This window comes from Lipotes vexillifer, unplaced genomic scaffold, assembly GCF_000442215.2.
Source record: "Lipotes vexillifer unplaced genomic scaffold, Lipotes_vexillifer_v1.1 scaffold149, whole genome shotgun sequence".
NCBI classification, from domain to species: domain Eukaryota; kingdom Metazoa; phylum Chordata; class Mammalia; order Artiodactyla; family Lipotidae; genus Lipotes; species Lipotes vexillifer.
This window is the reverse complement of record NW_006779962.1, coordinates 2160100-2182358: the sequence shown is the minus strand read 5'-3', so window position 1 is coordinate 2182358 and position 22259 is coordinate 2160100. Positions and strand designations below refer to the sequence as shown.

General features: G+C 48.6%; 1 protein-coding gene across 2 annotated transcripts in view; it reads left to right on the top strand.

Moving 5' to 3' along the window:
• The window catches only part of CFAP77 (cilia and flagella associated protein 77), a 138814-nt gene that overhangs the window by 75755 nt on the left and 40800 nt on the right, over positions 1-22259 (top strand). Inside the window, exons 4-7 of one of the 2 annotated variants that reach the window (XM_007453109.1) lie at positions 908-916; positions 2358-2372; positions 2972-3071; positions 3592-3820. In XM_007453109.1, the coding sequence (XP_007453171.1) occupies positions 908-916; positions 2358-2372; positions 2972-3071; positions 3592-3820 (353 nt within the window). The remainder of the gene's footprint in view (positions 1-907; positions 917-2357; positions 2373-2971; positions 3072-3591; positions 3821-22259) is intronic. The other variant, XM_007453110.1, reaches the window with a different exon arrangement.

Genomic DNA, 22259 nt, shown 5'->3' with positions numbered 1-22259 from the left:
TCCCCACCTGAAACTCAGAACTCTCAGCTCTCGAGGGAGGTAAAGGCCTGGGATTTGAGATGAGAAGGAAGAGGGAGAAAAAGGATGAGGCAGTGTGTAGGAGAGAACTACCAGAGTCTCCAAGGAGGCAGTTCATTCATTCATTCACTCGTTCAGCCCCTCTTTACTAGCATCTGATGTCTGCTGATCTCTTTGAAAGAGAGGGTTGAGAATAAAAGCTATGTGGCATGTGGGGAATCTCTGTACCTTCTGCTGAATTTTGCAGTGAACTTTACGTTGCTCTAAAAATAAAGTCTATTTTAAAAATAATTAACCTTAAAAGGAAGGAAGGGGGAAAGTGAAAGAAAGAAAGAAAGAAAGAAAGAAAGAAAGAGAGAGAGAAAGAAAGAAAGAAAGAAAGAAAGAAAGAAAGAAAGAAAGAAAGAAAGAAAAAGAAAGAAAGAAAGAAAGAGAGAGAGAGAGAGAAAGAAAGAAAGAAGGAAGGAAGGAAAGGGAGGAAAGGGAGGAAAGGCTTAGCAGACAGTCTACCGAGGGATACAGACGTTAAACTGATCATCACACAATTAATGACTTAATTACACTACTTTGCAATCTTTAATGGCTTTACGGAGATATAATTCACATACTATACAATTCACCCATTTAAAATATACGATCCAATGGCTTTCAGCATATACACAGGATTGTGCAACCAGCACCACAATCAATTTTAGAACATTTTCATTACCCCCCAAAGAAGCCTTATACCCCTTAACCATCACCCCTCAATCATTCCATTCCCCTCTCCGTCTCAGCCATGGGCAACCACTCATCCACTTTCTGTTTCTATGGATTTGCCTATTCGGGACATTTCTTGTAAATGAAATCACACAATATGTGGTCCTTTGTGACTGGCTTCTTCACTGAGCACCATTTTGTAACGGCCCGTCCATGCTGAAGCAGGTTCTCCTGCGTAATTTTGAAAGTGCCCTAAAGGCGGAGCTCAGGGCCCTATGGTGCCATAGACAAGGAAGTTTGCCTGTACTGAGGGCAACCCGGGAGGGCTTCCCAAAGGAAGTGGCTTTTAATCTCAGGCATTTATAGGACACCTGTTATGTGCCACCAGGAAAAAGAAGTCAGTAGAAGCCATTAGAAGGCTGTGTAGGATATTATATTCCAGGCAGGCTGGCCCAGCATGTGCATTCCTGGAAACTGAGAAGGTCATTTCAGTTCTAAGTCCCAAATGAATAGAATGGATAGTGAGTGTTACCAGACCCAGATGAGGGAGAGGCCACAGTGAGCCCGAGGGGTCCAGAGAGCTTGAAGAATAAGAACCAGAAAGGGGAGGGGCAGGCCAGGAGCAAAAGAGGCCGGGACTCCGGCAGACCCTTCAGGGGTGGGGAGTGGTCTATTGTGCCTAAATCTCAGGACCACGTGGAGTATCCAGGAAGGCAAAGCTGCAGAGGTGGATGGGGTTGGAGGGTGCAGGGCCCGGACTGCCAGCCCAAGGGAGGGGTTTCCTCCAAGACAGTGATGAGCCATTATGGGTGGTCCCTCATCATCCACCTCTATGCGCCCAGGTCTCCGGGAGCCAGAGAAAAGGGGAGAGAGATTGATGGGAAAAGGAGAAAGGGTGAGCCCGGAGCCACCAGACTCTCTGGACAGGCTTTGGTGAGGCCAGAGCCAGGAATGTCCTGGGAGATGTAACACCCTGCAATTGGGATCCCACTGCCTGGGGCCCGTGGGGGTGGGAGGAGTAGCTGCACCCACCCAGCTCAGTAAGGTCCATGGTCCCCAGGGGCCTGATGGTACCGGGAGCGTCACACACCTGGCTGGTATCTCTTTAGCAGGTGGATTTGAATGTGGGCTGGAGACACAGCCTGGGTTCAAATCTCAGCTCTGCCACTTCTTGTCCCGTGTGGCCTCGTGCAACCTGTCTTGACCTCTCTGTGCCTCAGCTTCCCCATCTGAGACATGGGGGCAGTGATGGGCTGCCTCACAGGGCAGCTGTGAGGACTAAGGAGAGGCATATGAAGAACCCAGTGCTGTGTCTGGAGCACAGACCTCAGCAGGTGTCCATTGATGAAGAGCAACGATCTAAGCACCGTACAGGACAGGACCTCTGAGCTCAAGGAGCTGCTAGTCTAAAGAGAGGCAGTGCAGCATCATGCTTAAGAGCTTCACCCCGAAGCCAAACACAACTGCATTTGACATCCAGCCCCATCCTTTCAGAGCCGTGGATCGTGACCCCGCCACTCTGGGTCTCAGCTTCCCCACCTGTACAATGGGGGAAATGATGTGGTTGATGATAGAGCAATTTCATCCCTACAAACCCCTTCTGGAGGGTTAAGGAGTTGACCAGAGACCCAAAGAGTGAGAATGGCGGTCCAGCCGCCAGGAGGGTGACAGTGGGCCTTGTCACCGTATCCCCACACCCTCAGGTGACCTCCAAGGAGGCAGCTCCAGTGACGATGATTTGAGCCATCCCCAGTAGGAATGAAGGGTTAGGGAGGAAAGATGCCCCCTCCCTGAAGGGTGGCCCCAGGTGAGTCTCCGTGAACCAGGTCTTTCCGTCCATCTGCAAGATACATCATTTCCAGCTCTAGGTTGCCAGATCTGGGCTGGACCCCAAATACGGCTGCTTAGTGCGGGGACCGTGCCGCCTCTCTCTCCTGCTGCACAAACGCACGTCCTCCCTCAAGGCCTCCGTCCCGACCGCCCCCCCGCCACGAGGGTCCTCCTGACTCCTCTCCTCACCCGCCCCTGAGCGGTAGCACAGCAGGCAGGCTTCCCCAAGGTGTGTCTCAACGCCCAACAGCAGTTAGCGCTCATCTCAGGGAGGGCTCGTGTTCCACACCCTAGTAGCCCTGAGGTCGCCCACAGGGCCTGGGGTAAAACAAGCACCCGATGACTCCCTGTCACTGAATTTAGTGTAATACTGTTGGTCTGAGGTTCCACGGCTCACCTTTGCTCTCTGTCCTTCCCCCAACAGGCTGAACTTGGGAAGCCCCGGGAAAGAAGCTGCAGTCTGCCTGGAATTAATTTTAATTATGGGCTCTACATCCGGAGGCAGGATGGAGGGGTCCCTGAAGGTGAGCAAGCTTCCTCTGGAGCCCAAAGGGACTTGAACTCTCTACCTAGGCTACTTGCTCCAGGAAAAGAGTCAAGGGGCCTGCCCTGCAGCACGATTCTGGCGGAAACCACAGTTTGCTTAGCCGAGAAGGGCAGGACCACGAAGGGTCCTGGTCTAAGGTGTCAGGGAGATAGCAAAGGCCCCAGACAGTGTGGAACCTTGTCCCCAGGCAAGACTGTCTGTGCTCTGCACCTTTTGAGCTGCAAGCGTAGACAGGCTCGTGACCAACCCCCTGATCTCCCAAACGAGGTCAAGGCCAGGCAAACCCAGCTCCATGAAGGATGCTCAGGCATCGCCTAGAATCGCTGGGAATCCTGACCCCACCCTTTCACGGGGCCAAGCAGGGCTGTCACCCAACAGGCTGCAACAGGTTAATGAGAAGGTATTCGTGCCCCAATTTCTTCTCCGTCAGATGCCACGGATTGCTTTACTTCCCAGACTGATCTCCATGCCATGGCTCTGTCTCTCCCTGCCCTCAGCCATTGGACACTGGAATGTATTTAAACAGCAGCCTACCTGCCCCCATGAGCTGAGCCGGGATTATATCGCCATGAACCGTGGGGCAGTAAAAGCTGGCCTGGTAACTGCCCGGGAGAATTTCCATTACCGTCAGCTCAATGACATCCGCATCAGTGACCAGGATGACCGGCGCCTCAAGAAGGAACCGCCCTCTCTCCCTCCGAATATGACATTCGGGATCCGAGCACGGTAAGATGGCTGGCACCCGTGCCAGACAGCTGGCACCCGTGATGGTGAGGGGGGTGCTCAGTGGTGACTGAATTAGGGAACAATGTGGGAGCATGACTCTGGACTCCAGGGAGGGTCGAGTGATCCAGGCCTGGCCAATCAGCATATCTCACAAACCATGGCCAAAGTGACTGGTTCAGAGGCAGACATGTGACCCATGTCCCAACTCTGGAATGCATGACATTCTATAAAAGTAGAATGTGGTTGCATGTAATCAAGTCTCAACTCAAACGACTTTGATTTTTTTTAAGGGGAATTTATTGGCTCACATGATTGAAAAGGTAGAGCTTCAGGCATAGCTGGATCTAGGCAATCAGGCAATGTCACCAGCATTGGGTATGTCTCTCCATGACTTGGCTGTGCTTCCCAGTTTTGGCTCCGTTCTCCGACAGGCTTCTTCCTCGTGTGGCAAAATGGCCAGAATCAGTTCCATTCTTACATCCTATTCTTTTAGTGACCCCAGTGGGAGTGGTGTAGGAACTACAAAAGCCTGGAGATTAAGATTCTTTGGTCCAACTTCAGTATCATTGCTTATCCCTGAACCAACCAAAGGAGTGAGTAGAAATTGTGACCTACACTGATTGGCCAGGCCTGGGTCACACTTTTGCCTCTGCACCAATTACTGAGGCCGGGGGATTCTGGTGCTCTGATTGGCCAGGCCTGATCCCTTGCCCCTCCTTGGAGGGGGCGTGGTTGGAATCAGTCCCCACGATGTACAGGGGCTGATGGTGGAAAAGATGCAGAAATAGAGGTCCTGATCCAGAAGAAGAAGAATGGAACACGATAGCAGGCAAGAACTGCAAATGTCCAGTACAACAGGGCTTCCGACCCATTTTACGTCACAACACAAGCATTACAAAAATCACTGATATTTGTACATTGCATTGTACAAATAAATAGCAGTGCTCTCAGCCAGCAGTGAATGGCCTGGGGCCTCCAGTTGCCCCAAGTCCCATCTGTGACACCTGAGACTAAGCCTGTATCTTGGTCCATCTGTGTGACACTGCCCTGCTCTGCCCACATGCAAGGCCATTGACAGTCTATCTCCAGTCCTTTCCCACCACAACCCACTGTTCCGGGACGGGTGCCTTCCTTTGGCTGTGCTACTCAACTTTTGGGGGGGAGGTGAAGCTTCCTTTATTTCTTATTTTATTTTTTCTAATCATTTTTTACTGTGGTTAAATATACATAAGATTTACCACTTTTAGGTGTACAGTTCAAGGGCATTACGTACATTCAGACTCTGCTGCACGACCATCACCACCATCCATCACTGGAGCTTTTTTCTTCATCCTAAACTGAAACCGTGTACCCATTAAACAGTAACCCTCTATTTCGCACCCCCTCAGCTCTCGGTAACCACCCTCTACTTTCTTCCTGTATTAATTCGACTACTCTAGGGACCTCATATAAGTGGAATTATACAGTATTCGTCCTTTTATATCTGGCTTATTTCACTTAGCATAATGTACTCAAGATACATCCATGTTGTCCTGACAGTATGGATCAGAATTCCCTTCCTTTTTAAGGCTGAATAATAGTCCATGGTGTGTATATATCACATTTTGTTTATCCATTCATCCCTTGATGGATACTTGGACTATTTCCACTTTTTGGCTATTGTGAATAATGCTGCTGTGAACATGGGTGTACACTATCTGCCTGAGTCCCTGCTTTCAATTCTTTTGGGTATATACCCACAAGGGTAATGGCTGGATTGCATGGGAGTTCTATGTTTATTTTTTTGAAGAACTGCCACGGTGTTTCCCGCAGTGTATGCCACCATACCTTTGTATGCTTTCCCCTCTACCTTTCTCAGCATCCTACCTGGTAAAATCTACTTGCTCATCAAAGCTCAGCTCAGCATCCTCTCGTTGGTAAGCTTTCCCACCTCCCTGGCCTCAAACTCTATGCACATCTCTCTCACCAGAAATGCTGTTTGTTCATTGCTGTTCATCAGCCCTCAAAACCTGAAAGGTGGCACTAGAGACACATTGGAAAGTCACTTCTGGACCCGATTAACTGATCATCTGTATACTTTCCTTCTCCCACCTTTGAAATAATGCCCAAGTCGATCCCTCAAGACAAGGCAAGGTTCTCCAGGACTGCCTGGAGTGCAGAGGGACAGAGTCCCAGCTGTGTGATCACTTGACTGGTCCATACTGGTCACCAGTGTCTTGAAGACAGCATGGTGTCCAGGAGGAGTCGCCGGGCTTTTCGTCCCACCTTTGTTCCCACCTCTCTTTCCCTCCAGGGCTTCTGTTTCCTCATCTGTAAATAGGATATTAAGGCAGTCACTGGCATCCTGGGATTCTCAGGGTATGTTCTGTCTCTACGTCAGTTTCATTTCATTGTCACCAAAACCCCGTGCAGCCCCATGTTCATAGCAGCACTGTCTACAATAACCAAGACACGGAATCAACCTAATTGTCCATGGACAGACGAATGGATAAAGAAGATGTGGTACATATATACAATGGAATATTACTCAGCCATAAAAAGGAACAAAATTTGGTCATTTGTAGAGATGTGGATGGATCTAGACACTGTCATACAGAGTGAAGTGAGTCAGAAAGAGAAAAACTAATATCGTATATTAATGCATATATGTGGAACCTAGAAATATGGTACAGATGAACTGGTTTGCAAGGCAGAAATAGAGACACAGATTTAGAGAACAAATGTATGGACACCAAGGGGGGAAAGCGGGGTTTGGGGGGGTGGGATGAATTAGGAGATTGGGATTGACATATATACACTAATATGTATAAAACAGATAACTAATAAGAACGTGCTGTATAAATAAAGAAAATAAAATTCACAAGAAAGAAAGAAATTCAGAAAATAAAAGGATGTATACAAAGGAATACGGTACTACTCAGCCATCAAAAAGAATGAAATAACGCAAATGCAGCGACATGCATGAACCTAGAGATGATCATACTAAGTGAAGCAAGTCAGACAGAGAAAGACAACTATCACGTGACATCGCTTACATGTGGAATCTAAAATGGGATACAAATGAACTTATTTACAAGACAGAAACAGACTCACAGACATAGAAAACAAATTTATGGTTACCAAAGGGGAAAGGGGGTAGAGGAGGGATAAATTAGGAGTTTGGGATTAGCAGATACAAGCTACTATATATAAAATAGATAAACAACAAGGTCCTACTGTATACAGGGAACTAGATCCAATATCCTGTAATAAACCATAATGGAAAAGAATATGAAAAAGAATATACATATGTATATATGTACAACTGAATCAATTTGCCATGAACCAGAAACTAGCACAACATTGTAAATCAACTACACTTCAATAAAAAAATTAAAAAGATTTTTTTTAATTCAAAAAAAGAAAACCTGTGCAGGAAGTAGGCAGGGTTACTTATCCAGCTGAGTCATGGAGAGATTAATTGACCTCCACAAGTTCACACAAATTTTTCACAGCACAGCTTGGCCTGGATTTTTAATCTAGTGTACTTAGATTTAAAAATATGAGATATTAGAACACATAGCACATTAGCAGTCACTTGGTTTGAAGCCCCTCTTTAAAACAGGAAGATAGAAGCTCAGAGAGGCAAAGAGATTTTCACAAGGTCACACAGCAAGTTGTGACCAGACAAAAGCCAGATCTCAGGCTAGGCTGGTGGACTCCCTGTCCCGTGCTCTTTCTTCCATATCTCGCCTCCTTGGGGCTTGAGGTACAGCGTGATCCCCCAGAGTTTCTGGTCCTGGGGCTGCATTATTCTACATACAATGGAAAAGCCTAAGTCAGCTGGGCTCAGAAAGGACATCCATTATCATCTAGCTTTCAATATAAAATCTTAAATTGAGGGCTTCCCTTGTGGCGCAGTGGTTAAGAATCTGCCTGCCAATGCAGGGAACACGGGTTCGATCCCTGGCCCGGGAAAATCCCACATGCCATGGAGCAACTAAGCCCGTGAGCCACAATTACTGAAGCCTGCGTGCCTAGAGCCTGTGCTCTGCAACAAGAGAAGCCACCGCAATGAGAAGCCCGCGCACCACAAAGAAGAGTGGACCACGCTCTCCACAACTAGAGAAAAGCCCGCGCGCAGCAACGAAGACTCTTTCCCTCCAGGGCTTCTGTTTCCTCATCTGTAAATAGGATATTAAGGCAGTCACTGGCATCCTGGGATTCTCAGGGTATGTTCTGTCTCTACGTCAGTTTCATTTCATTGTCACCAAAACCCCGTGCAGCCCCATGTTCATAGCAGCACTGTCTACAATAACCAAGACACGGAATCAACCTAATTGTCCATGGACAGACGAATGGATAAAGAAGATGTGGTACATATATACAATGGAATATTACTCAGCCATAAAAAGGAACAAAATTTGGTCATTTGTAGAGATGTGGATGGATCTAGACACTGTCATACAGAGTGAAGTGAGTCAGAAAGAGAAAAACTAATATCGTATATTAATGCATATATGTGGAACCTAGAAATATGGTACAGATGAACTGGTTTGCAAGGCAGAAATAGAGACACAGATTTAGAGAACAAATGTATGGACACCAAGGGGGGAAAGCGGGGTTTGGGGGGGTGGGATGAATTAGGAGATTGGGATTGACATATATACACTAATATGTATAAAACAGATAACTAATAAGAACGTGCTGTATAAATAAAGAAAATAAAATTCACAAGAAAGAAAGAAATTCAGAAAATAAAAGGATGTATACAAAGGAATACGGTACTACTCAGCCATCAAAAAGAATGAAATAACGCAAATGCAGCGACATGCATGAACCTAGAGATGATCATACTAAGTGAAGCAAGTCAGACAGAGAAAGACAACTATCACGTGACATCGCTTACATGTGGAATCTAAAATGGGATACAAATGAACTTATTTACAAGACAGAAACAGACTCACAGACATAGAAAACAAATTTATGGTTACCAAAGGGGAAAGGGGGTAGAGGAGGGATAAATTAGGAGTTTGGGATTAGCAGATACAAGCTACTATATATAAAATAGATAAACAACAAGGTCCTACTGTATACAGGGAACTAGATCCAATATCCTGTAATAAACCATAATGGAAAAGAATATGAAAAAGAATATACATATGTATATATGTACAACTGAATCAATTTGCCATGAACCAGAAACTAGCACAACATTGTAAATCAACTACACTTCAATAAAAAAATTAAAAAGATTTTTTTTAATTCAAAAAAAGAAAACCTGTGCAGGAAGTAGGCAGGGTTACTTATCCAGCTGAGTCATGGAGAGATTAATTGACCTCCACAAGTTCACACAAATTTTTCACAGCACAGCTTGGCCTGGATTTTTAATCTAGTGTACTTAGATTTAAAAATATGAGATATTAGAACACATAGCACATTAGCAGTCACTTGGTTTGAAGCCCCTCTTTAAAACAGGAAGATAGAAGCTCAGAGAGGCAAAGAGATTTTCACAAGGTCACACAGCAAGTTGTGACCAGACAAAAGCCAGATCTCAGGCTAGGCTGGTGGACTCCCTGTCCCGTGCTCTTTCTTCCATATCTCGCCTCCTTGGGGCTTGAGGTACAGCGTGATCCCCCAGAGTTTCTGGTCCTGGGGCTGCATTATTCTACATACAATGGAAAAGCCTAAGTCAGCTGGGCTCAGAAAGGACATCCATTATCATCTAGCTTTCAATATAAAATCTTAAATTGAGGGCTTCCCTTGTGGCGCAGTGGTTAAGAATCTGCCTGCCAATGCAGGGAACACGGGTTCGATCCCTGGCCCGGGAAAATCCCACATGCCATGGAGCAACTAAGCCCGTGAGCCACAATTACTGAAGCCTGCGTGCCTAGAGCCTGTGCTCTGCAACAAGAGAAGCCACCGCAATGAGAAGCCCGCGCACCACAAAGAAGAGTGGACCACGCTCTCCACAACTAGAGAAAAGCCCGCGCGCAGCAACGAAGACCCAACACAGCCAGAAATAAATAAAGTAATTAATTAATTAAAAATATATAATTAAAAAAATAAAATTCCAGGGGCTTCCCTGGTGGCGCAGTGGTTGAGAGTCCGCCTGCCGATGCAGGGGACACAGGTTCGTGCCCCGGTCCGGGAGGATCCCACATGCCGCGGAGCGGCTGGGCCTGTGGGCCATGGACGCTGAGCCTGCGCGTCCGGAGCCTGTGCTCCGCAACGTGAGAGGCCACAACAGTGAGAGGCCCGCGTACCGCAAAAAAAAATAACAATAATAAAATAAATAAAATAAAATAAAATTCTTGAGGTCTGAATGAGCATGTGTCAATATACAGATCATGGAGTTTAAAAAAAAAACTCTAAAAAAAAAAAAATTGCTATAAAACTGGGTGGCTGCAATTTCAGGGAAAGGACGTGATGAAGTGCCAGCTATATCTTCTGTGATGGTAAATGGGCTTTGCATATGCAAATTGAATGGATTTTAAAATGGTATTTAATGACAATTTTCGTAGCAGACGTTAACATTAATTACACAAAAATGAAAATGCTGCATTAGGTTGCTGTTAGCAGCAAATATCGTGGCCATAAAGCTTTATCTTTATCAACAGCAGCCCCTTTCTGATGTGACAGGGCAGCTCAGCAAATTGCAAGCAAAAGGGCTTTTATGGAACAAAAATATCCCCCAAAGCAGGCCCAAATCAGCATCAATTTCGCTTTATTTCTTCATAAATGGAGGTTAAATGGCTGCTGAAAAAGCTTTTACTGAAATGCCCAACCTGCCCGCAAATCCTCTCTACCTTACAACATCAATGCAAGGAACAGTTAAAAAATCATCGCCCCCCCTCTCCGTAATGGGGCTATTACTTTAAAGTTATGGGACCAAGGCCCATTCTCTAACGATCACCTTTTACAAGCCTCGATTGTATTTATTTCCTTACTTTAAAAGCATGCTAAAAACCAAACCCGATTACACCTGACTACCCGAGGACTTGTTGGGGTGATTTGGTCCAGTAACTAAAGAAGCCAAGAAGCAAATGGCTACCATTTACTCACAACTACAGAAGATATGTTAAAAAATAAAGTTCCACTTCAGACTAAGTACACAAGAAGCTTACTCTAAGCTAGGGATGCTGAGTGAGGGGCTGTAACTGCTGTATGAGAGAACATTCTGGCTACAGCTCTTTCCCCCGGCCCCCCACCATCAAATCCCCTTGCCCTTTATATATTTTATGATGGACAAAATAGCTAGATGTGAGGGGCAGCGCACGCATCCATCCGCCTGCCCACGCAAGCCCTCGATGCCAGGTAGGGTCAAAACCTGAATTTGGGATTATTCAGTTACTTCCTTTCCAGTTAGCTGATTTGCTTTCCAATCCACACCAATTTGTTACAGATTGTCACTAAATCAGAAAGGTACATTTCGATCCACGAGCCTCTGGCTAAAAGGAAGTGGACACCTAAGCAATTATCTGGAAAAGGATGCCCATGTAGACATGTGATCACAAGTAGGGGCTGAGGCCAAGTTAACCCACAGAGATGTTTGTTTGGCCCGGGCAGTAATTAAAAAAATCAAACGTTTGAATGAGTTGCCACATTAAAAAAAAAAAAAAAAAATCAGGAGATCTCATATAAAAGCCCAGATTTCCTGCTTCTCTTAAAACATCAGAAGCCCAGGCAACCTGGGTCTGCACTCCTGCCTGGCACCAGGGGATGGGGCTGAGCAGGGTCCGCTTTGGACAGATTCCACGCGTGCCCTTCTGTCTATCCCAGTCTCCACCCAGCCTGGCTTCTCTCATTTTCTTGACCCGTCTGGTCCCAGTAGGCACTGAGTTTGCAGCTGCTGGTGTAGACTGGTCATCCTGACCCTTCAGCTACCTGCTGCCTCTTTTTATGTCCTCTGATGATGGTAGGGCCCACCACTAACAGAAGCTGCTGTGAATTGAACTTACACGTGGCAGGCATTTGCACATATAATTTCTAATGAATCCTATGAGGCAGGTATCATTCTGCTCACTTCACAGGCCAGGAAAGGGAGGGTGCGTGTCCCCGAGGCTGCACGATGGCAGAGCCTGGATTTGTACCCTGGCTAGCTGGCCGGCTTTTGAACCTCTAGGATCAGGTAGCTGGAAAGAGCTGGCACATTCTCACTCTGCCGTTTCACTGTCAAATCTCAGAATCCAAGTCAGGGAAGAATTTTAAATTCTCATTACCAACGTGTAAGACCATAACACAGATCTCAAAGCGTGCTGTGACCCCCGGTCCATAAACAGATATGTCTGGGGGCCAGAAATGTATCTATTAAAGAAGGGCTTAATTATTGATTCATTTAAATAAGTGTTTGCAAATGTTCACATGCCCTCGGCACATCTTAATTGTTACTGCTCCTAATTGGTCCAACACTGTCGAAGATGATGAGACAGGGACAGCGGGGGACGGGGGAGCTGGCGCTCCTGGCAGATTCTGGGTGTCCAGGGCTCTACCTCCACGCTGCCTGGGAGCATCATGCCACAAGCAGGGCAAGGATGATAGTAGGGGGATTCATCATTCAGTCAATGAGCAAACAGCTCCCTGCATATCAGTATCTGACATGGGCCAGATGGAAGATGGGTAGACCCCGTTTTGAACTAATAATGGCAACTATTATTATTGTTAATATTACGTGTCATCAGACATTGTGCCAAGCACCTCAGAAGCATCGTCTCCTTAAATAACTGAACAGCTCAGTGAGTACAACGCTTACGTCCCCATCTTACAGAAGAAGAGACAGAGGGTCAGAGAGGGGAAGTTATTTGCCCCTGGCTGCTCTGTAGTGGGATGGGGATTAGTCTGGCCCAACCACCTGTGATGGTGACCTTGGCACTGAGCTGCCTTCCTAACAAACACAAGGATGGAGGTGACACAGGTAGAGATGCTACCCAAATGTTTCCTGCACTAGATGGGGGCTGAGACAGAACATATATGATGAAGGCCATCCTGTCTGGATTTTTCTTAAAGCTTTAAACTTAACCTGAACGCCATCAAAAGAGCCCAATGAACTTCCCTCTTTTTTTTGCAGTACGCCGGCCTCTCACTGCTGTGGCCTCTCCCATTGCGGAGCACAGGCTCCGGACGCACAGGCTCAGCGGCCCTGGCTCACGGGCCCAGCCGCTCCGCCGCATGTAGGATCTTCCCGGACCGGGGCACGAACCTGTGTCCCCTGCATCGGCAGGTGGACTCTCAACCACTGCGCCACCAGGGAAGCCCTGAACCTCCCTTTTGATATGTCGCTTCCCTTCACCTTCACCTACCTCCCGATAAACAAGCTCTTTGACGGGGCATCCGGAACTTTCACTACACTGGATGCTCCAGGCCTGCTTCGGCTCAACCCCAGTATCCCTGGTGCCGACCATAGTGCCTTTGCTGAGAGAGGCCTCAGTGAATATCCGCTGCATGAATGCATGAGCAAGGGGCCACGTTGAAGTCTGAATATGAAGCCAGTAGCAACTCGGGTAGAACACTGAACTCATCCACCAATTAGTCTCGTCCAGACCCCCTCCAATCCTCGTACTGAAAGCGTTCAGACCACGGGAAAATAAGAAACACAAGAAAGCTAGGGAACGCTGCCAGCCCACCCTCCCTACTGCTGCTCGCCCAGCTATCAGATGCATCATCAGCCTGACATTGACAAATGTGAAGGATGGAGGGAATTTTACAGGCTGTTAAAAAAATGTTTGCTGCCTGACAGGCTTTCTGAATCTCTCTGCCAAGCTGATTTATTTTACAAATTTACAATGGGCCCATCAATCACTCTGGGTTATTTTGTTTCTCCTGGAGCCGACGGCCAAAATCCAAGCCACCCACCCAAACTCCTATAAAATAACGATAAACGCCTTCCCAGACACCTGTCCCAGGTATCCAAGACAGTTTCTGAATGGGGAGACCAATTCCGGGTTTATTGCTGGCCTGAAACTCAGCTGAGTGAGACCGGGCTTCCCACAAGGGGGAGCATGTGGGTCTCGCAAAGACCCCTGAGCCTGCATGCTGGCCTGCAAGGTACATCCTGCCAGGCAACCAGACGCCCAGCCCCACCGATCTGCTCCCCAGCGCTGACTGCAACTGTAGTTAAACAGTTCTCTGCTTCTTCACTGGGTATGCAGGTCCTGGAGGGCACGGACACTGTCAGTTTTGTCCACCGCTCTCTCATCAGAGCCTGGAACATAGTAGGCACTCAATAAATACTTGTTGGAGAAATGTGGTCCAGGGCCTTTTAAGGCTTTGAGACATTATTGAAAGGGAAGAGAAAGTTGATTTGAGACCCAGAGATGAGATGGAAAAGCCAGAGATTCCTGTGTCATTTAGCAGACTCTCCTGTGCTCCCCTATGATTGATGTTACGAATCAGCATTGCAGTGATGCTGCCTCAAAGACTGAATGTGTTCCTTGGCCACATTAATAGAGGGTAGTAGCAAGTCCAGACGAGGGAGGTGACCTACCTATTCTATTCTGCCACTCAGGTCGCACTTGTAGCATCATTAAAAAATGTTGGTCATCATAGATTCAGGGGAAGGCCCATAAACAGGAGAGTGTCCAGAGGGGAGACATCAGGTTGGTGGGTGGGACAAGGGGAGGGAGATCACCATGTACAAAGAACGTGGCAAGAAATGAGGTTTTCCCTGCTGGATGAGAGAAGATGCAGACGGTCCTCAACTCTGAGGCCCTGCTATGAGGACAGTGGAGGAGCTTTGCTCTCAGAGGCTTCAGGAAACAAAACAAGGACCAGCGTATGTGTGTTTGGGGGGCAGTCCCAGTAGCTAATGTTTGCAGAGCCCTCAGTAAGCGGCCGATGGATGTAACGCTGAGCACTCATTAAATCCTCACGATTTTGCCAAGTAGGGACGGTTATCCCCATTTTATAGATGAAGAAACTGAGGCTCAGAGACTCACTTGTCCAAGACCACACGGCCAGTCAGTGGCCGCAGCACGATTTGAGCCACGTTTCCTTCCAGAGCCGGTGTCCCTATCCATAGCCTGCGCTCTTCCAGGAGGCAGAGGCAGGATGCCTGGAGTGGAGGGGAGTCCTCACAGCAGGATGGCATCTGTGAACAGCAGCCACTCACTGGGGGCCGACTTTCCACAGAATAACTCAGTTAACCCTCGCCAAAGCCTGGCACCTCCATTCAGCCACTAGGAGCTGAGGCATGGAGAGAGAGGTCGTGTCCCTTAGCGGGTGGTGAGTGGAGGCGTGTTTACTCCGGGACAGGAAAAGATTCTTGCAGGAGGTGGAGGTGTTGGCTGGCACATCACAGCCTGGCTGGGGCCTGGGACACCCCACAATGGACCCGACAGGGGACGGGGGTCCCTCCGCCTCAGAGCCAGCCTGCTTCCATGGGCCTGACCTGGACGGAGTTCTGTTAAGAGGGGCCCAGACGGGCAGGCGTAGCTGAGGAAGGTGGTGATCTGAGGGCCCTACCCTCTCCTTCCTACCTTCCTGGAAGCCCAGCCTCTCTGGGGCCCCTGCCCGACTGCCTGCTGCACCCCCTCCCATCTCCCCAAACTCCTGTTCAAGCTCCATCCTGCAAGGCAGCTTTGTTGCCAGAGCCCGGAAGGAGACATTTTTCATGCTTTGCTTTTTTCCTTCTCGGCTCTCCTGCGGCCCAGACAGAGATTTATTCCCAGCCCGAGGCTCGTGGCATTTGGAGCAGAGAGGAGCTGATGGGCCCATAATGGATAGGGCCGCTGCTCCCCCAGGGCCTGTCCCGCCCGAACCCCATCCATCAGGAGCGGCTCAGTGCCAGGGTCAGCGCTAACGAGGCCGGGCCACTCCCCCTCGGGGCCTCCCCGGTTGCATCTCACAGGCTCTGGCTCCCGCTTTTGACTTTTCCAGAGCTGGGCTCACCCTCTCATGTCTGTGGGTGACGCATGGGGAGGGGGCGTGGTGCCGGCCCGGCTGAGGGCCCCTTGTCCTCACTTCCGCAGCCTCCAGCCTCGACACAATTAGAGGGGTTGCTGGGGTGCAGCTGGTCCGCCCCTCCCGTGACACGGTGTCCCCATCACACGGTGTCCCCGTGACGCAGGCATGGAGAAGCTGGCACTGCGGGGAGCCAGCAGCACCCCTGGGAGCCAGCAGCACCCCTGGGGCCGCATGAAGAGCCAGGCCTCGAGCCCAGCACATCATTCCTGTCCTTGCAGGAGCCGCAAGCCAAAGAATTCATGGGTTGTGCGTGCCGTGCTGAGGACCAGTTCAGGGCCCGGCTGGTTCCTGTCCCCTTTGGAAGCCACATGGAAGCAGCCAGCTATTTATGCCGAAATCCCCGGTGCCCTGCACTAATTCTGACGGATAACAATACCAGCGTCTGTTTCTCCAGCTCCTATGGCCCCAGACACAGCCTCTCACGGGACCCTCAGGGCGACACTTAGGTAGCGACTCTCTTCTTTTCTTGGACGCGCCGTACAGCTTGCAGGATCTTAGTTCCCCGACCAGGGATCGAACCCGGGCCCTGGCAATGAGCACACCATGTCCTAACCACTGGACCTCCAGGGAATTCCCAGGTAGTGACTCTCTTATCCCCATTTTACAGCTGGGGAAACCGAGGCCCAGACATGCTTGCCCATGATCATGTGGCCAGAAGGTGGTTATGCTGGGGTTTGATCTCAAAGGCCACATCGTTACCTCCATCCTATGCTGTGTGTTCATTTAGTGCCCACCCGTGCTGGGCATTACGCTGGGTGTTTGGGATACAGAGAGGAAGTAAGACACAAAATAAAGCAGGCAACAAAGGGGTAAAATAGCAACACAGTCGCTGTATGTCATATCCCGGTGGGCAGAGGAGGGTGGGACAGAGGCCTTGGGGAGACTTTGGGTCACACCTGGTTTTGCTCACTGCTGTCTCCAGTACCTGGAATGTAGGAGGTGCTCGATAAATGCTTGTTGACTGACTGCATAAGAAAGAATAGACAGCTTGATCGCCATCCATCCCCGATGTTGGGAATGGCCAGTATTCTAAGGCTGAAGACCACCAGCGTCCTGAGCACAGAATTATCAGGCGCTGAGCTTCAGCTATCATTATTCCCGGGCTTCTGTAACAAATGACCACAAACTTGGTGGCTTAAAACAGCAGAAATTTATTCTCTATAACGTGGAGCCCAGAAGTCCAAAATCGAGGTGTCACAGGGCCATACCCCCTCCAATGGCTTTAGAGTAGAATCCTTCCTTACCTCTTCCAGCTTCTGGTGGCCCCCGGGGTTCCTTGGCTTGTGGTCACATCACACCATTCTCTGCCTCGTGGTCATGTGGCCTCCTTCTCTGTGTGTCAGTGTCTTCTCTTTTGTCTCAAATAGAGACACTTGTCATTGAAGTTAGGCTTCATCCAAGGAATGCAGGATGATCTGATCTCAAGGTCCTTAACTTAATGACCTCTGCAAAGACTCCTTTTCCAAGTAAGTTCACATTCCTGGGTTCTGGGGCTTAGAACCAGGACCTATCTTTTGGAGGGGTCACCCACCACTCACCCCACTACAGTCACCAAAGCATCTTAACAGAAAGTCCTGCATTTTAGATATTGGCTTTTAACGCTAACCACCTTTAGCATTATTATTTATAATGGCTGCCCCTGGAGTCTTGTTACACATTACGTTTCTATGAAAAATATAAAAGTGCTTTGTAATCAGTCAAGAATTGTAATCAGCCAAAATGTGATGGGCGTAAATGCTTTCCTGAGAAGCAGATGTTTCTGCCAACCCTTTCTTTTGTGTTTATGAGGAACCTCTCCAAAAAAAAAAAAAAAACAGAAAAGTTCAGAAGCTACATAACTAACTGCCATGAACCCGCCACCCGAAGTTAACAAATGTCACCACTTGGCCATTTTTGCTTCTCATCCTCTTTTTATTATTATTAAAGAAATAAAATATAGCAAACACAGGTTGAAGCCCCTTCTCACCTCTCCCTAACCCCACACCCTTCCCTCTGTTCCCTAAGGACCATCCTAAGGTTGGAACGGGCATGCTTTCCACCCACATGTTCACATTTTTGCTCTACCCTTAGATGTCCTTAAATAATGCATATTATTTAGTGTGGTTTTCATACCATTTAAGTCACTTTGTACCCCCCCAAAAAAAAAAAAAAAAAACAGAAAAGTTCAGAAGCTACATAACTAACTGCCATGAACCCGCCACCCGAAGTTAACAAATGTCACCACTTGGCCATTTTTGCTTCTCATCCTCTTTTTATTATTATTAAAGAAATAAAATATAGCAAACACAGGTTGAAGCCCCTTCTCACCTCTCCCTAACCCCACACCCTTCCCTCTGTTCCCTAAGGACCATCCTAAGGTTGGAACGGGCATGCTTTCCACCCACATGTTCACATTTTTGCTCTACCCTTAGATGTCCTTAAATAATGCATATTATTTAGTGTGGTTTTCATACCATTTAAGTCACTTTGTGTGGTGACTTGCTTTTTCACTCTGCATGTTTGCAAAAGTCACTGGGTCCGCCGTCCAAATCACCCACCTTGGGCACATCCATCTCCCATCACTGAACACCCACCTTGCTTCTCGTTTCCCCCATGATGACGAGGCGCCCGGCACACCTAACACACGTGTGCGGGATTCCTTGGGGTCATGGTCCACACGCAGAGTTTCCGGGCTCAAGAGAGACCTCCTCAGTTTATGCTGATGCCCCGATGGATCTGGATCTTCCTCCCAATGTTCTCGCTACCACCCTCATACGCCCTGGCGGGGATGCCCCATCTGGTACTCACCTGTTTCCCCAGGTGCCAGGATCCCCCTGCACACAGATTCCCAAGGGGTCTGGAGGATAGTTCCTCCTGAGTCACATCCATTCAGCTCGGTTGAGCCTTTTCTCTCCAGAGGGGCTCAAGTCACAGCCCGCTGTGCTGGAAGCGGGGCATGCATCAGGCGGGTGCAGGGAGAGCCCCCAAGTTTCGGGCTCAGGCACTCAAGGTTGCGAGAAGCTCCCTGAAAGCCCGTCCAGCTCCACTGCCCATCCCGTCTCTCTCCGCTGGGCGCCAGTGCGGGGACTGCTAATTGAATTCACCCTTGTGAAAAATGTTAACAAATTGCAAATGACCTCTTAGACAAATTTAGAAGTCAGGAGTGTGCTGCTAACTAAGCCTCCCTCCTCTGTCATTAGCTTTTATGTTGGATCCACAAACAATTAAAAAATAACCACCAGCCCAGAGGTCCTCTCCTCTAATTAGAGTCCTGCCAGGGAGAGAGGCTGCACCTCAATTACCGTCCCTTCCTCCAGGCTAGTTAGGAAAGGCAAGCTCTCAGGCCAAGGGGGGACAATTAAGAAAAAGGCGGTGGGGGTGAGAGAGGACGAAGGGGCTGCAGGGGTCCCTTGGGACCAGAGCTGATGGCCAGCCCACTCCATAAAGAGGTGCCGGTGGCCGCCAGGCTGGAGGGGCCTCTGCAAGGAAGAGGCTCAGAGCTGTAACCCCCAAAGGGTGCCAGGGACCACGTGGCCAGGATCCCCTAGGGGCCGGGGCGTGCACCCTCAGAACAAGGCAGATGCCTGGAACCCAGCCCAGGCCTGGCAAGTCAGACTGTCTGATAGTGGGACCCAGGCAGCTCTACTTTCAATAAGGTTTCTGGGTGATTCTTATTCACCCACAAGATTGAGAATCTCTGGCCTCAACAGGATGAGGGGAGGAGAGACAGTATGAACTGCAACTTCTGATCTGGGCTGAGGCCTGTGTCTTCTGGCTCTGGGGCAGGACTTCCGTGGGTCCCGGGCACTCTTGCTTTCATGAGCCCCTTCCTCCATAAAAAATAATAATAATAATTTAAAATATTTTATGGCTGTGCTGGTATAAAGATGAATATAATCCAGGCTGGATTATTTTTTCTCTTTTTCTTCTGATTTTAAAAGGAATTAGAGCATTTTCATGGGTCCCTAGGAGTGTCCTGGGGCCCAGGCACCAAGCCTCCTGGGCCCAATGGGCAAGTTAGCTCTAGTTTTCCCCTTCAGGCCTTATCACCCCTTCCCTCCTCCAAGGGAGTCTCCTCTCTTCTCCCACCCCTCCCCACCCCTCCCAACACCCCCTTTCTGGGGGGAGCATAGATGAAGGCTGAGAGCAGATGAACAACTGGCCTTGAAGCCTGAAGACTCCAGACTCAACATAGCGCTCTCCTGCTCCTGTGTTGACCTTGAGCTCATACATACCGTCTCCGTGGGCCTCCATCTCTCCATCCGTAAGTGGGACCAATACTGTCTCCTGCTATGTCAGAAAAAAATGGTCAGTAAGGAGTTCTTTGAGGCTTTGGGAAGGAAGAGAGATACCAAGCATTTTGTTATTTAAGTGCTGTGGAGCTGGGGTTACAACATCACATGTCTGCAGAGGCCTGGCAGGTCAAAGGGCGAAGCCAGCCCTGTGTGAGGCAATAGGGAGCAGTGGGGACTGCATCAAACTCAGGGTCGAAGGGTGGCAGCTCCAGCCAGTTATTGACAGTTGGGAATGTGGGCCCAGCGTTACCAGATGATCTAAGGCCTCACTAAGGAAAGCCAGCCACTGGGATTTTTATGTGAGTTCTTCTGATTTAAAAAATGTATATATTGTGTACAAGAATAGTGCAGTTTTGCCGGATATGGACCCTGAGCGAGTTATTTCGTCTCATTGAACTCTTTATCAGTAGTTCAATAGCAATGTCAGTAGTTCTTTATCAATCAGTTTCTTTATCAATAAGATGGGGGACGACATAATAATAGTTCCTATCCGGTAGAGTTATTTTAAGGATGAAAACAAAGCATCCCAGGCCCATGGGTGCAGAGTAGGAGGGAGGTAGGTGAGGTTAGGAAGCATCCTTGAGGTGACGGAGCTGTTTTGTATCTTGACTGTGGTGGTGAGTCTTCAGACCTACACATGGGATGGAACTGCATAAAAGCAAATACACCAGTGAGTAGGAGTCACTTTGGTGGCATCTAGAAATGGGTGGATCATTCAGTATCTGTATCTCCTGGTTTTGATTTTGTCCTTTAGTCTTTTACCAGATGTCACCACTGGGGGAAACGGGGTAAGGGGTACACGGGGGTCTCTCTGTATTTCGTTTTTTTTTTTTTCCGCCTCCCTCTCTCTGTATTATTCCTTACAACTGCATGTGAATCTCCAGTGACCTCAATAAAAATTTCAATTTGCAAAAAGAAAGAAGGAAAAAAGTCTTTAGCTGTGGCTTTGGTAGCCTGTGGGCAATGTTGGCCAGAATCACTTCTTATGAGAAACAGTGGTGCTACTTTAGGCAAAAGCAAAGTGCTCAGTCATGGTCACTAAGGTCACCTGCTCACAGATGGGCCTGTCCGGGAAGCCTCAGGTGGAGCGGAGAAGGGAGGCTCCTGGAGCCCTGGGGCTCACTGCTCGGTGCCGTCCGAGCACGCGTCTGACTTGGAGAAACACCTCCAGCAGATGGGAGAGGAGCTGGGTCTCCTTAGATGGTGCCGCTGTCGGGTGTCCCCTGTGGGTTGGGTTCTGATTTAGAGCAGACCAGAGAAGCCCAGCCCTCCAGCCTCTCCCCTCCTCCAAAACCAGACCCCACAACGGTCTACAGAGTGTTCTGAACTCCACACCCAACCGAGGACGTGCGGCCCGTCCTGGAGGCCACCATCCACTCCTGAGCCCTCGAGGCTGTGCCGGCGTTGGGACCGGGGCCTCTTCCACCCCCCTGGGAGCAGCAGACCGCTGGCACATTAGAGATGGATTTTAATTTTATTTTAACAAAATAGCTGTCTCCACTGGAAGAGGCATCAAGCACCAAATAAGGACCCGTCTTGAGCAGAATCACGTTGAACAGACCTCCGTGCTGTCATTGATTTTCCAGGAAGAAAAAAATTGCCTCTGGCTACTAAACCGAATTAGTAGTCACTGATGACCAATTATTTTAGCCCGCTGTGAACGGAGAGCCGCACTAAAATCCGGTTTGTCAGACCCAAGGCTCCCTTCTCAAACACCTTTCAACAAATGTGTACCTAATGTCCCTCAGAAGCTTCCTCCAGCTTCCTCTCTTCTGCCAAGTTCTCCAGCTCCACAAAGTTTTAATGAGCAGCCAAGATGAAGGTGGGTTTGCCATGAAAGGGGCCCCCTCTAATCCACAGAGCCCTCCTTGGCAGAGAGGAACCGAGTCTGCAAATCAGAGCTGTCAGCCCTCACCGCCCCCTGCACGCACAAAGTGTCAGCCTAATGTTTGCAAATGATAATTTCCATTTCCCTTGCTTGTCCCCAGCTACCTTCATCGGAGATCAGCCCCTGGTCTGGGTTATCAATCACGAAGCAGCAGAAGATGGATTGGATGGAACTAATTTGATGTTTCTTGCAGGCCAACCCCGAGTAGGAGCTGTTCGCATTTCATTTTATTCCCCATTTTCCGCTCTATCAGACTGAGTTTTTTTGTTTGTTTGTTTTTTGTTTTTGTTTTTGTTTTTTTTTGCGGTACGCGGGCCTCTCACTGCCGTGGCCTCTC